General features: G+C 40.3%; 1 protein-coding gene across 1 annotated transcript in view; it reads right to left on the reverse strand.

Moving 5' to 3' along the window:
- cdk19 (cyclin dependent kinase 19) overlaps window positions 1-15,761 on the reverse strand; it is an 83,752-nt gene extending 67,991 nt beyond the window's left edge. Inside the window, exons 1-2 of the mRNA XM_085381516.1 lie at window positions 15,280-15,761; window positions 8,852-8,927 (exon numbers count right to left, since the gene is read on the reverse strand). Coding sequence (XP_085237642.1) covers window positions 8,852-8,927; window positions 15,280-15,407 — 204 coding nt within the window. The 5' untranslated portion in view covers window positions 15,408-15,761. The remainder of the gene's footprint in view (window positions 1-8,851; window positions 8,928-15,279) is intronic.
- Between the last annotated feature and the right edge of the window lie 460 nt (window positions 15,762-16,221).

Raw genomic sequence — 16,221 nt, forward strand, 5'->3', positions numbered from 1 at the left:
ACGGGCTCCTCGGGCCCCCCAGCTGACGAGGAAGGTTGCTGGACGGGCTCCTCGGGCCCCCCAGCGAAAACAGTCACAGAACCAGCGGGCACCAGGGTCCCTGGCACACACAGGGCTGAACCAGCAGGCACGGGGGCCTCTGGCAGGGACAACACAGAACCAGCAGGCGCACGGGCCTCTGGCAAACACAGAGCAGAACCAGCAGGCACGGGGGCCTCTGGCAGGGACAACACAGAACCAGCAGGCGCAAACACCTCTGGCAGGGACACCTGTAACTGAAGCTGCACTGGGCACTGGCTCTGCCCAGGCAGCGCTGGCACGGAGCAGTTCTTAGGGAGCTGCTCAATCTCCAGGGGTCCAGAGTCTGCTGGGGACTGAGACCTAGCCTCTGGTGAGGCCCTGGAGTGGCTAACTGCCCCTAAGACAGCTATGTTATGGAAAACACCCTGGGTAGGAATGAGATTTTCTCCCTGCATAGTGGTGGGGAATGGCTGAGTGGCTGGTGGTGGTTGAGGTCTAAGTGAAGATAGGGATGGCGTAGGTCCTCCTGAGTCTCTGAAGCATGGTGGCTGGAAGAGCTTAGAGGAAACAGCCTGTCTCAGAAGCTTCTGTTCTGAGTGAACAGATAAACAACAGTATTTTGCAGGCTGGCTGAGTTTGCCTGGGCTCCAAGCAGAAACAGGAGGCAGAGGCGGCTCAGCTAAGCTGCCAGCGGAGAGAGGAGTGGGCTGCACTAGCTCAGTAGTCTCTGGAAATGCAAGCTTGGCAGCAACAAGCACAGTTTTTTAATTGAATTTTTAGTCACTGAGTTACTCGTCAGTTTATTTGTTTTAGTTCTAGACTCTACAAGAGCATGAACAGAGTTATTTGTGTCTCCTAAGATGAAACCGCCCCCCTCGGATGGGATAGAGGACGCGTTTTTGTCACTCACCCCAGCCGGCTGCTCAGAAGTCCCAGAATCTGGCTGAGTTAGGGGGTGCCAGCGGGGTGAACGACGTTTCCTCCCTGATGAGGGAACAGAGGTGACGGAGGAAACTGGTGATGGTGGAGCGATGAAGGCTTGCTCCTCCTCCTCTGACCATATTGCTGCCAGGAAGGAGGCCGGTGAGCTAGGCTCAGAATGGCACGAGGAGGAATTCCGTGGCAGCCGTATTGAGATTCCCCTCTCAAATGGCAGTCGCCGGTGTGTAGTGGAAAGCTCCGTGCACCGCTGCTGCTGCTGTGGGGGCTTTGGGACAGAATACCGGGAGCGGGCAAAAGCTTGTAGCACCTCCTGGGCTTCGTGCAGCTGGTCCGTCAAGCCCATAAATCCCTTTAGTGGACGCAGATGAGGATTTCCCTCCAGGATCGCTTCGATAGCGTTAATCCCAACTGCCATTGCCTTAGCGTCCTTAGTGTGGGAAATCCACTTGACCAGGCTGTGGATGCGGGACAGATCACACTCCCGGGATGAATCCGCTGGGTCCAGGTAATGGTCGCGTTGTTCTGTCATGGCTGTGTACCGGCAGGCAGGGAGGAAGGACCCAAAAAGCAGGATTCAGTTAGGCGAAGTTGAACTCAAAGTAAACAGCTTTTGCAGGTTGCAGATTGAACAGGGGACAAACTATACTGGGAAAGTATAAACTAACAGGCAGATGATCAGGGACCAAAACACAGAGCATAGACTGAGGGTGAGTAGACATTAACGACGCGACACTGACACAAGGACACACTGGGCTTAGATACACTGAGGGAGTCATCAAGGAATGAGAAACAGGAGGGAGACACAACTGAGAGGGTTTGGGCTAATGAGACACGGGGAGCAAAGCTAGACACACTGACATGAGGCACAGCCTTTTACAATAAAACAGGAAACAAGAAACAGACACAGACTTGACACTGAAGTGAACCTATACTAGACACAAGACACAACCCAAGAACTAACCCCTCACAAAGAACATAGAATAATACTAATAAACAAAGCATAACAAAAGGATCAGAATAAAAACCATAATACAAAGGAATGTAAAAACTGAAAATGCTGGGTCCAAATGACCCAGGACCGTGACAATCCCCTGAGCAGCAGTTTATGCCAGAGATCAGAGAACAGCCAGACTACTTCAAACTGATAAGCTGGGAACAGTAACTCAAATAACCATTTGTTACAACTGAGGTATGTGGAAGAGTATCTCGGAATGACAAACAGCACTTGAAGCAGATGGACTATACAATTAGGGAGCCACACTGGTTTCACTCCTGTCAGCTAAGAACAGGAAACTGAGGCTACAATTTACATAGGTTCACCAAAATTGGATGACCATCTAAATTTGGTTTGAACAAAGACTTTTTGTATTTACCCACTCAGTGATTTTCCATTGATCAAAGGCCTACCAGACATCTGTATGGTAACCAAGCTGTTGTTTCAATAAGGAGAAGGCTCTTCTTCACTGACATTTTACTGAATTGTGAAAAGTTGTGTTTAGAGAGCTACACAATGTTCAAACAAATTACAAAAAATAATATTTCTGGACAGTGGACAATGGTTCATGTCCCATTTGAGAACTCTGTACTCTCCAGTGAGTGTTTATTCTATGTGGTTTGGATTTAAAGAAAAAGGCCCGTCACAACAAAATTAACCATGCATCAATATATGGCAAGTATAGCCTCAATACAGCAGTTACTCTGGCATTGACAAACAACTTTGCTTTGACAAAAGACCCTCACATTCTAAAAATGCAATAATTAATATTTGATTAAAAAGTTAAATGTTAAAAGTAGATTGGAGTACAACCCATTAGTTGGTCACTGTGTGCAAGTTTCCCAAAATGATAACCAATGTTTAAGGAGGAGTAGCAATGCGTTTGAATAGTGGATTAACCGACAGAGAGATGACAGGTAAAAGAATGAAAGTGTGTCTATAGCATAAGCTCATTGGTATTTGGCCAGATGAGCTAAAAATAACAGAATGCCTATTATACCCATTCCAAAGACAACATTCTTAAACTAACCACCCAAAGACACTGTGTCAGTTTTTGTCTGATCGCCCCTTTAATCACTTTAAAGATTTCTCCCCTCGAATTAAAGAGATCTGAAGTACAAGTGCAAAACACACAGATCATTTGCATAATACTTGTAATGGTTTAAATCCACTGAACAAACAACCAGCCAAGTTTCATAGTCCACGCTCTTGAACTCTTTCAAAACCCTAACGTTCAGTTTTCCAAAACTGTTCACTGCAGCACAGAACTATTGTAGAAAATGTTGGAAAATAATTACTTGTTAAAATTAATCATTACAACTGTAAGAAAAGCAAAGGCAGCCTAGCAATATTTCGCCCCAGGAGACAGAGACTGTTATGGTCTGATCTGATTATTCTGGAAAAGAATGCTGTGACAAAAGGATATATCCTATTTTTAATTTTCCAGATATCAAAAACAGAGCAATTTTATCATCAGAGGAGGAGTAATTATGAAAGGGATGATTGTTCTTCCAAAGCTTGAAAGACAAAGCAACACAACTGTATCCTTTTAACCCACTAAGCTCCACTTGTGAATGAAACATGACACCCAGTCAGATCTCCGTGAGCAGCCAGTTCTGCAAGTAAAAAGAATGGTCCAACCAAATTTCTAACAAGACTCGTTTCACGCACGTCAATGTGAATTGTTGACCAGAGAGGTGTGACTCATCAATCATCACTACGCATCAAAATCGCAATTTGACTATTCCAAGGATGTGACGCACTGCTCCACACCCTGTTTAGCACAAAACTACAATCAGGACCAGAAAGAGAGATTGTTCAGCAGGCATGCAATCTGACACCTGCTGAAAGGCAGAAACTGACAAGCTGTGAGAGGACAGACAGAGAGAAATACAACTGGCTTTTGCATAACCAAACTATCTAAAAAAACAAGGGACCCTGAAAATGTAAAATCAGAACTTAACAACTGGGACCTGCTCTACCAAGAGAGCTTGTGCAGTCTTAAAATAAGTAGGTCTTAATTTTTTATCATCCACCAGATTGCCAGTAAACCACTTACACATACAGTACTCAAACAGTAAGGAACAAGATCACCATAGCCTCAAATATTGCATGTTTCTGTGCCGTGCTGAAGGCTGTCTCTTGAACAGGTCTTCTTTTTCTTCCATCAATAGTCCCCAAAAACCACAGTTCACCATATTCAGTCCATAATTTTACAAAATTGTATGTGCTTCAAATTTTTCAAAATGACAAATTACATGTGTGATAATTTAAGTTTAATTTATGGCTCAGCCTCCCTGGGAAAGTCTATGCCAGGGTCCTTGAAAGGAGAGTCCGTCTGTTAGTAGACCCTCAGATACAGGAGTAACAATACGGTTTCCGTCACGGTTGTGGAACACTGGACCAGCTCTTTATCCTCTCGAGGGTACCTGGGAGTTTGCCCAACCAGTCTACATGTGTTTTCGACTTGGAGAAGGTATTCAACCGTGTCCCTCGAAGTGTCCTGCGGGAAGTGCTTTGGGCGTGTGGGGTGTTTGGCCCATTGCTACAGGCCATTCAATCCTTATACAACCGTTGCAAGAGCTTGGTCTGCACAGCCAGCAACAAGTCGGACTTGTTCCCAGTGGGAGATGGGCTCTGCCAGGGCTGCCCTTTGTCAGCGATTCTGTTCGTAATTTTTATGGACAGAATTTCTAGGCGTAGCCAAGTGGCGAAAGGCTTCCACTCGGGTGGGCTCAGAATCTCATCTCTGCTTTTTGCAAATTATATGGTTCTGTTGGCTTCATCGGGTGACGGCCTCCAGCTCGCACTGTAGCGGTTCGCAGCTGAGTATGAAAGAGAATCAGTACCTCCAAATCTGAGGCCATGTCCGCAGCTGGAAAATTCATACACCCACGTGCAATAATTATGATTTGGAAATATATATATAGTCAAATTGAGCATATGAAAATTTCTAATTCTAATAGATCTCCTCCTCTACAGGGGTTTAAGGGTACTGGACTGATAATGGTGGTCAGGTTTCTTGATCACTTCTAATGTTCTACAGATGTTAAGGTTAGCAAAGGACCAAAAATTCTTCATTGCTGGTTGGAACACCTAAAATATATTTTAGGGGTATTTTTAGAGGTATATTTAAGAAAGAATATTTTTAAAAGCAGTTTTTACTACTGAAGAGGACAATACATATAGGGCAAATAAATGATAAAAAACTGATAAATAGTTGAGGACACAGAAAGAGAAGCCTCCACAGTAGGATTTAGGTCACAGACCTCTACATATCCAACCCACCGACAACCAACCAAAGCTGCAGACAGTCATCAATAGACAGCTACCGCTAGATCACCTAAAAAAAAACAACTTATTTTACTTTTTCTAGGTACTTTTTCTTTTTCATATCTGTTGCATGGCTGTCCTTCTGTCTTTTTTTCTAAAAAATCAGTGCCAGTGCCAGGAAGATGACACCAGGATGGCACCATAATCCTTAAACCAGTATGAGAGGGTTTAAGTTCTATATAAAAGCTCTACAGCAGTTTCCAAAATGACAAAGATTAGTAACTACTTTAACTTGCACAGGTGACATTGTGGAGTAATGCCAGTACAGCAAATTTTTGACACTCACTGCTTCAACACATTCATGTAGCCAGAGATGTTTTACTGTATATCAAAAATCTGACAGAGGCTAATTAACGCAGGAAGTTCTCCAAAATACTAAAGGAGGATTCAGGGTCATCTGATCCAACCGTAACTATATACTTAATCAAAGAAGAAAGTTCTAGGCCAAATCTTAAAAGTAGAGAGGGTTCCAGTGTACTGAATACAAACTGGAAGCTGGTTCCACAGAAGAGGGGCCAGAAAGCTGAAAGCTCTACCTCCCATTCTACTTTTAAATAGTCTAGGAACACAGTATAGGGCAGAGACCATCTGCTAACTACCTTGAAAAACTAAGAGCAAGCGCATTGTCATGGTCCTGAGTCTGACGACTCAATGTTTTGCGTTTCTTTATAATATTCTGTGTTCTTGTTTATTGTGAATTCTCCCTGCAAGTTGCTTTCTCTCGTGTTCAGGTTTGTTGTTTAGGTTTTAGTTTTCCCAGTGTAGTTTATGTCTAAGTTCGGTTTTTCGCCACACTCTCCTTTTGTTTGTTGTCACTCGGGTTCTGTGTCAATAAAGCCCTCTCACTTCACTGCATATCCGCATCTTGGGTCCTTTGTTAAATTCACACGGCTTGCCCCGGGAACCCGTGACACGCATCTGGGAAAAAGAACTATTCATTTTTAAAATAATCTCACTCTATTTTTTCAGAAGACTGTATATCCAGTAGATATACAGTAAAACCTGTTCTATGTTGACAGATGAGTAAAATGCAGTGGAACCAAGGTCTACAAAATCCCCACGCCAAAGAGTGAAAACCACATACTATACGGCTGAAAGCTGCTGTCCTGGGTTCGAATCCACCCCGCAGCCCTTTGCTGCGTGTCCAAGCTTTTTTTTTTTTTTTTTAAATAAAAGCTCAGTGTAATAATACTGCACGTTATTTAAATCAAGTGGACTTTTTGAGCTTTTATGTACAGTCGACATGTCTTAGTAGAAATCTCACTTTCATTTAGTGTAGTGTTATATCAGTTTTCTTTGTAAAAAATGTACACACTACCCAGAACATCACAGGCAAAAAGAGGAACTGAGAACATGCAACACGTTGTTGAGTGAGTTTAAATGTTACTGGGTGGCAAAGGGGCATGGAAACTACACTGAGTTTGGTCATTACTGATGGATATGCAGGTGCAGAGTCATTTACTGTGTTTACAATATACAGTGCTCAGCTCGCCTCCAGCTGACCATGTTATACATGAAACCAGAGACCTTTACATAACAGCTCACCAGCCTGTCTGGCCACATTCTGTGTCTATCGGCAGGACTTGCTAAGTGACATACTGACATGCACTCAACCAACACGACGTCCCCTCTACTCACCTGACAGAGTCAAACGTGACAGCTGGCTACCGAATCTTACAAAGTGATTATAAAAATAAATAAACACGTCTATTGTGTGAAGCTTTATGCAGAAATATTGTAAACTATCCAAGTGACATTGTTTTGTCATTCAGTAAATGTACACTGCAGCTTCTTTTTAAGACTGAGAGAGTGGCACGCCCATATTGCTCACATGATGGGGGGAAGAGAATCTGACAATGAGTTAGAAAATTTTTGATAAGAAGGTACAAGTTGTTTTCTTTTTACTTCTTACAGGCAACACTGATGTTTTTCTATTGCAGCCTTGATCATGATCGTGGTGATCATGTGGTGGAGAGTAGATACACCTATGGTATAAATTTGAAACGTCTATGTTGCTTCAATCTTGAGTTATCACATTCACAAACTGCCGCAGGGTGACCACAATAACCCATCAACCTTTTACTGCTGAGGGATAAAAAAGCATTTATTATATTCAGTAAAATATTATTCTGCACATGGCCTCTTTATCAGTGGCATGGCAGTGAGGAGAAAATAAGATAAGAATAAAAATCCTTGAGTAAGCTGTAGAAAATCAAGTCGATAAAAACTTAAATTAATCTATTCTGCACCTTTTTAAATTGTACAAGATATATTAAGGTGTACAAACCACAGGTAGTTACAGCATCAGTCTGACCCGTTAAATATAATACGATACTTTATCTACTGAAACTTTGCCATTTTAAGTTTACTTCACAAGTAAAAGGGTGAAAACCACTGTTAAATAGATCTAATGAAGTGTTAAAAACATTCTTTATGAGAAGAGAAAATGCTTCTCATGGTTTTATGTGTGCAAGCAGTACATTTGTGGAAACAGTGCCAGTGCTAGCATCAATGTCATCACTTACCCACTTGAACTATATTCTATTACGTTTCCTTTCTACTTGAAAAACATGCCCCAGTTCATTAACAGCTTCAAAACGAAATGATCAATATGACCATCTTTGGGCTGTATGGATTAGAACAACTCAGGAGACTTTTCAGATAAAATACTTTATTTTACTTTATTTCTTTGACCTTTTTAAAATTTACTAAATCTGTCAGCGATTCTGATTATAATGAATCTGTTCTGAATATACTGAGCTGCATCTCTGCCAAGTTTCATTCAACAGACATGAAGCAAAACAACGCTACATTCATTTTAATTTTAGCAGCCGCGGGTTGACCCTTTACTAACTTTACTCTGTGTTTTAGTAGCAGACTGTACCTGTTGTTTGTAGGGAACTAGAATCAAAACTACAAAGGAGCATGTATCTCTCTATCTTCTGACCAAAATGGTTACCAGTTCTTACTGTCTGTTCTCCCTTTAGGAACTTCAAAGCAATCACTTAAAATCCTCATCTTGGACAAACTCTGATACTATTCTATATATAATGCTAAAAGAAACATCCAGACTAAAGAGTCTGCTTGAAAATATTGGGTAAGTCTTCACAGGGTTTTGTGATATTTGCTGATGTTTATCTCTGCAGCAAATGAAGTCATCTCGACATCTACCAGGTCGCTGGCAACCCATTTAGGGTTAGGGTTTTTCACAAGTTTCGTCTATGATAAAAATGGACGTCTGTTTGGATTAACCAATTCAATTTTATTTATATAGCGCCAAATCACAACAACAGTCGCCTCAAGGCATTTTATATTGTAAGGTAGACCAAACGGACACAGTCTTGGCATAACAATCGTGTTGCCAAAATGAATGTATTGAACTCCATGCGAAATGTAACATCTTCTAGTTTCTGAAAATTAGCCTATTTAGCAAGTAGCTAAAACAAAAATATCCTTGACATAACATTTATACTAAGCAATGACTTAGTGGGTGTTAAGAGGTTGAAGAGCCTGAGAACAACATGGTCATGTAAGGCCTTAGTAATGAAAACGGTAACTTACAGCAATTTCCCTGCAGGCAGACATTGATATTCCAGTGCCTTCTATTTGTTTCAGTGCATACTCCTTCTCATCTTTCCTGTGGTGAGAAAAAGAGAAAATGAAGAATATTAGAAGATGGCCAACAAAAAGGCTTTTTGAGGGTTTGATTAGTAAAGGAGGTGTTTTGCAAGGAGGATGAGGACAGCAGAGGGCATAAAAAACATCCTGTGGTTCAAGTTCCACAACTGCCATAGAGGAATCCATGTTATTAGTGATAGCTTTTGGCAGCAAAGATCCATTAGTTCCCTGCAGGAGTGCTCCCTAGGTCTGGATAAGTGCCCCCAGTGAAATTCCCCTTGATGCAGGGACGAAAACTCAAACTACACACTGACACTTCCAAAGCTCTCAGTTGGCAATTTTCCTCTTTTTGCAAGGTAGTCATTTGCCGTTGTGCATCAAATTTGAGCATGAAAATCAGTTAATAAGTGAAATGTGAGCCCGCAGGGCCGAGCACTTTCAGCAGACCAATATTGATTATTTGAGATAAGCAGAGTTCCGGTTAAGGAAGCCCAGCCTGAACACAGAGCAGTGAAGAAAATAAGGGCTAAAAGGATTCATAAGTCTGTTTACAATAAGCAAAGAGGCATGATTAAAATGTAAACACACTCAGTGGACAGTGTCCAATAACAACTTCATTCAGTGAGCAGCCTGCACAGATCAAAGAGGTCCTCATGGTGGTAATATCAAACACTTTTCAGCCTAATTTGCATTGGAGATGGTCACGGATTAACTGGAGCTCTCAGGCACACATCTCTAATACTAATTAAGCTGCACAGATGCTCAAAACAGCTCAAACATTTAATCCTTTAGTCTATAAAAAAAATTGCACATTAATATAATCAATTTACTCAATAAAACAGTTTATCCACTCCGTAAACCAGGACAAACTTACAGAGCTTGACATATAAAGATGGATCCAAACACTGTAAACCCAAATCTATATGCTTGAAATTTCAATTTTATGTCAGAAGATGAAAGTGATTATGAAACAGGTTCACTGTTTTATAGATTAAGGAAGCCCCACTTAAACACATTACACTATTAACATATATAGTGTTTATTTCTACTGTGTGCGTCTTCTGTAGTCTATGTAGTGCCCATAGTGCCCTCCATGCTTGCAGTACTAATTATGAATGTTTGCTAATAGAGGTGAGAATTACCAGATATCCCAAAATACAATATTATTACAACACTTCACTCACAATACAAGACTATTGTTATTTGTAACCTTATTAATAACATTATCGACATTTAAAGTGCAAATTATGACTTCAAAAAACTGTCAATGTCACAATCTATTCAAAAGTGGCGGTAAAGGTGCAACAAACTCAAGCTTTGGAAAACCATTACCATTGGTTGCTGGTCACCAAATGAAATTTTGTTGTATCTTTCAACAATGACAAGTGCGTTATCACATTGTGAAAAAAGCCACCATTTTTGTTCTAGCATGTGTGTGACTGAGCCATTGGCTTGCTCTGAATAACTGTGTCCAGTGTCTGATGGTTTTTCAGTTGAGCCAATTTAATGTAACGTAACGTTAGTCAAACAAACTTACATTAAATTGGATGGTTGTGCGTGAGATGAAACCTCTTCTTTGAAGTACTCCCCGAGTATTTTAATTCATTCATAACACTGATATTTGGCATCCCTATTTAATAGATTATTGCCATACAAAATATTGCAATACTATGCTGTATAGTTTTTTGTAACCCCACCCCTGTTAGCTAAATTATTCCACATGCTTTTTTCTGTCCTAACTGAAACATTTGTGTTGACTTGATAAGCAAAAGTAACTGTAACTATCGAGTGTATTTGGCAATTTGACAAAAAAATTTAATTCTAAAAAACGTTTGATCGAGAGTTTAAAAAAACAAAACAAAACTTGGGTGTGTCCCTCATGATCTGCCTGCTAGACGTTACTAATGAGACACCCTACTCAGTGTTATCCATGGTAACTGGTCGGTGTTGTGGTTGTTTCTCCAAGTTGGTCGTTGTCTTTTTTCTGAGTGTCTTAAATATATGCGCATATATCCATACAGTATATGCATCATCTCCAAAGCAGGAGGGTTTAAGCCATGTGGCACATCAGCAGTAACTTCAATAAATATCAGTTATTCACAGCCCAAACAGGCACTGTCAGATCTACCGTAGACAGTCAAAGAAAGAGTCACAGTTTTACACTCACTATTATTTGCATTTCTGCACCATGTTCACATATGGATACATTTTTGTATGACAGACCTTTAACCTGTATGTCTAGATTGCACGGCGGACTATGTTCACAGACAGTGATCTCTGGAGCTCCTTGGCCCATACAGTAATTTTGTGAGACACATCCATCAAATTAAAAATGAACATTTTCTTCATGAAAGAGCAAAATGTCTCCGTGTAAATATCATAATTCTATGCTGGATTCTGAATTCAATGTGATCTGAAAAATCACTACATTCTATTTTTAATGACTTTTTTGAGAATATGCAAACTGTAATATTTTATTATATTCATAACAATCCCTGAAGTGATTGTTCTTTTGGTTTCTATGAAGCAGGCCCAGAGCACTCTGAGGAGACACACCACTGACTATCAATCCTTTTCAAATCGGCGATACATTGCCCCACAACACCCACAGGGCGAGTGTTGGCTTATCTGCTCAGGCCCCTTCAGGCCAGCGCACAGATCTTGTGATGGTGTGCGTGAGCCAGCTCCGTCTGCCTCTGCCATAATGTCTCTACGGTTCACGTCTTCCTCAAAATTTGGAGCTGCGGTCTGGTGCCCTGGTGACTGGCTCTTAGCAGATAATAACACCCTTAAAATACACACATACACAAGTCAGAGAAAATCAGCACTGGTAATGTCTGAACAAAGGTTTCTTTGGACCTGAACTGCTGTGATTTCATAGAACATTGTCACAGTACACCCACAACAGATTGTACCAACTAGTGGTCTGTTCTCAAAAGCCATACAGGATACTTGTAATGAACCCACTGGTACAACTCACAGGAGCTGACCAGAAGCAAGACAGATAAAGCACTAAAAATAGCTATAAAGAAATGAACAAAACTTTGCTTTTTATGCTCTTTATCCAACAGTCACGGTTAAAAGAAATTTCAATGACTTCCTGACCCATACATGCACCATGAATTCCTTCCAGGACTAACTTTATGGCACTGTAAAAACATGCATCCATCACTGATATAACTATCTATAATGTAGTTATTAAGACACACTGAGCTGTTGGTGGGACGTGTTCCACTTGTAAAAAAAGCAAAACTGGATCTTTATACTTCCAAGACACAGCATTTTCACATGACAACAAGGCCCCTTAGGCTCCTTAAGCTTTCTTAAGTTGAGAAAGCAGCAAACAATGAAAATTATCCATTACTTTAAATTCTGCTGCAAAACTGGGGTAAGTCATGAGTAACATTTTGGGTACTGGGAAAAGGAGGCTTTGCTAAGCATTAACAGGTTCACATTTCTGGGAATTTATAACGCTCTTTATTCTCAGGGCCTTTCATCCTCTGAGGGTCAAATCCAACTGTCTGTCAAATTTCTGAATGACGACAGCTCTGTCAAGAACAGAAACAACGACCACATTCAGTATTTTAAGTTCCCGTCTTGGGCCTGGATACATTTATTTTTCAGACCTTATGGCGGACTGGATTATAAAGCACACTGTCGATGAACGTGTCTGTTTTCATACATAAGGCGCACCGGATTATAAGGCGCATTAAGCAAAACTAAACCGTCAAATTTTACTCAACTCATTCTTCTTGCTTCCTCCACTTCCGTACCATTGATTCATTAGTGCGGAATTCTCTCGCAGCTGCTCTATTCCCATGTTGTTGCAGTATATTAATGACTAACCTCATATTGTGGATGGATTATCGCAGTTGTTCTCCTGACTGAAGTTTGGTCTGTTTATAGCATCCTGCCATGCGATTATTTGGCAGGATGCTATTAGGTGGAAAAAAGTTAGCATCCATCCTCCAGCTTCACTGTATTTACATAATGCTAACATAGCTGTGTTGCTAGCGATTGCGTAGCACATCATTACCAGCTAGCCCAACTTCACTAACCCTACAAAAGTCACTGCTGTTTAGTTTTGTCTTCATTTATGTTGGAAGTGATGGCAGAGCTGTAAGTTTTATTTTTTTCAGAAATCTCTCATTCAGAACATGCTATATCATGTTTACGTGGAAACTAGCAAGCTAACTTCCTGCTAACTTCTAACTCCGTTAAATGTAATAAATTCTGTTTTCATGGATGTCTGGATGTTAAACTTAATTGTTACACCTGACAAAGCAGCAACACTGATCATTTTATTAAAGATGAAAGAATTTATTATTGAGTTTATAGTTTGGAAAGCACTAATGCCCCCTTAGTTTTACATGAACTCGGCCCACTAACTAAAGCAATACCAGTGGTTAATTGTCTACTTTATGTTACTCCATCGAACTATTGGCTAAACTAGAGTCAAGTAGCTTAACATTGCTTTTAGGCTCACTTTGTTTAAATCCAACATATCTACACTGCTGATAAAGTTACAATATTGCAATATTAACAAACACAGTGAGGAAGAAACAGTCTAACTGACTGATCTACAAACCTAAACTGTTTCAGATTTTAAAGACACTGAGTGATTGTAAAAGTTTTTAATACATCAATTCTCAAAGTACGTGAAGAAGAAAAGGCCTTCTTTAACAGCTTGGGTAAATTTTAATTTGATTCTATTACAAAGATTTTAAAATGTTAATAATAATTGTATTATTTGAGTTGTCTATAGAGGTTATGGCCACATTAGCATTATCACAGCAATACAGACAAAACGTTGAAAGAAATAAAGCTAATAAAGCTTTAACTTTATTTCATGTTTTTTAATCTCTTTGGAAAAATACAAAATATATTTAAAATACAAGTGCATGGAGGTGCAGACATTTTATAACCATAGCTATACAAACATGAACAAAAAACAACTGTTTTATGTGTATTCTTAACCAGTTATGAATATTGACTTGATAATGGCTATTATAAATCTGGAAAAGCTAGCTGTTCCCTGTGACACTCCTTTTAGGTTGGATCTAATTGGAGTGATACTGTTCCTACTGGTAATAAAACAGTGTTTAGCTTTGCTATAACAACACTGACAATTCCATTCCATTCCATTTTATGTATATAGCGCCAAATCACAACATCAGTCACCCCAAGATGTTTTATATTGTAAGATTAAAGACCCCACAGTAATATAGAAAAAATACCCAAAAATCAAATGACCCCCTTTGAGCAAAAAGTGGGGGGGGGAAACTCCCTTTTAACAGGAAGAAACCAGAACCAGGCTCAAGGAGAGACAGCCATCTGCCATGACTGGAAAAAACAATTTATTTACATATTTACTTTTTTCTTCTTACACCGGATTGTATATTTGTACATTTTTATACATGCTCTTTATCTCACTGTACAACTGTATGGTGACAATAAAGGCATTCTACTCTATTCTATTCTAAAACGAGTAATACATGGGAAGAAGTCAAATTGGGCCATCTGTATAATAAGTTCATCTAATGCTTAAAATTAGTTTCTCCATCTCAGATTTCGAGAAAACTTTATGACAAAGCATTTGGAAGACGGGGGCAGCAAAATCAGCTCTTAATGCACTGTGCCCTTGGTTAACGCTGCTTTTCTTGAATGTAATTTTTAGATCAGAGTGATTAACCTTTTGGCTATCGTACAAATGAAACTTGTAGTATTCAAATACGAAGCGCACTGGCCAGATTCTGCCACTTTTTTGGACTGGGATTTTGCCAGTTTGCATAAGGAACATTGACACCGTTGGCACAGCAGAGCAGAAATGTGAGAACATATCTGTCCTGCTTTCTGTTGCTGATATATACATCGTGGTCACACGCTGTCATATGCTTGTCAGTGAGTGTAAGCAGCAAATGGCAGAGAGAAAACAATGTGTGTCAGAAAGAGGGAGAAAAAAAGTTTGGCACTCCACGATGCTGAAAACGGGGCCAAGAAAAGCCGCTCAGGTGTCACTATTGCGCGAAGTGACGATAGAATACGATAGAAGCTACCTTTGCTGCGACCGCCGACAGGACACTTGTCAGAAAATAAACAGCACCGCGGCTTTACATTGTTGTTTGGGGGTGTTGGGGAGGAGGAGGAGGAGGAAAGGGGGGAGCTCTGAGGTTGGGGACGGAGGTGGTGGGGGGGACCGTTGGTGAGTGAGTGCGTTACATGAAAACAAAAACACAGAGACACGGGCTATCGCTTCGGGGAGCTTCAAATCGAACGCCCCGTTCAGCACATAACCGAGGCGTGTGTTCACAAAATGCATCCCGCGGTCAGTTTTATGTCAGCATACACAATAACGTTCACGGTTATCTTACCCGTCTTTGCGCTTAGCTTTATAAACGTGCCCGTAGGTGCCTCGACCCACTTTGCAACCTTCATATTCGAACAGATCTTCTACTCTCTCTCTCTCCGCCGCCAGCTTTGTTTTGAAGTCGTAATCCATTTTAACCCATAAATACGCCTTAATTTACAATAAAATAAAATATTAATTATAACATGCATTAATTAAATAATCTGGTCGTTTTATTCCCCCACCATTTCCTTGTTTGGGATTTTGGTCTGCTCCGCTTAATGTTCACTGGCTCGTTGACGTTTCTAATTGGCGCGCGTGGCTCGCTGGGTATGGTAGTTCTTATGAGCAGGCGCCGCAGTTTGCCGCGTTGTCAGGCAAGCTATGGCAAACTACAACCCGCGTTTCTCGCTGCTGTTCGTTGCACTTTGCGTACTCATGAAAGCTCTTCAAAAATGCGGCCGTCGGTGGTTTGAGGTTACCTTTTTTTAACGTCACGTAAGATGAATAAATAAATGAGCTAAACGGATCCTCGTTATCTGGATCATCATCATCATCATCATCATCATTATTATTATTATTGTTATTGTTATTATTATTATTATTATTATTATTATTATTATTATTATTATTATTATTATTATTATTATTTAATGGTCATAATAATAATGGTATTGCAAAAGCTGAACAACTGTGTACATATGCAGTGTATTCATTTAATATAGTTAGAGTGACCACTTCCCACCAAACTCAATGTGATCCGAAGGGTATGGGACCTATTACAAATTGTTTAAAGATATCAAGTGCTATGTGTAACTTAAGGATATGTGCAAACATCCTGGGTGTTTCTGGGGTTGTTTTTTCGGGGGATAATATTAGTTTTCCAACTTCTTAACTGTTATTTTAGCTGATGTTTTTTCTGATAAGCATCTAAGGGTTTAAGTAGGTCGCTGCATCTCTTTTTAAG

This window comes from Rhamphochromis longiceps, linkage group LG15 (genome assembly GCF_057381845.1).
Source record: "Rhamphochromis longiceps isolate RC_006_pf linkage group LG15, R_longiceps_female_GT1.1, whole genome shotgun sequence".
Taxonomy (NCBI): Eukaryota; Metazoa; Chordata; class Actinopteri; order Cichliformes; family Cichlidae; genus Rhamphochromis; species Rhamphochromis longiceps.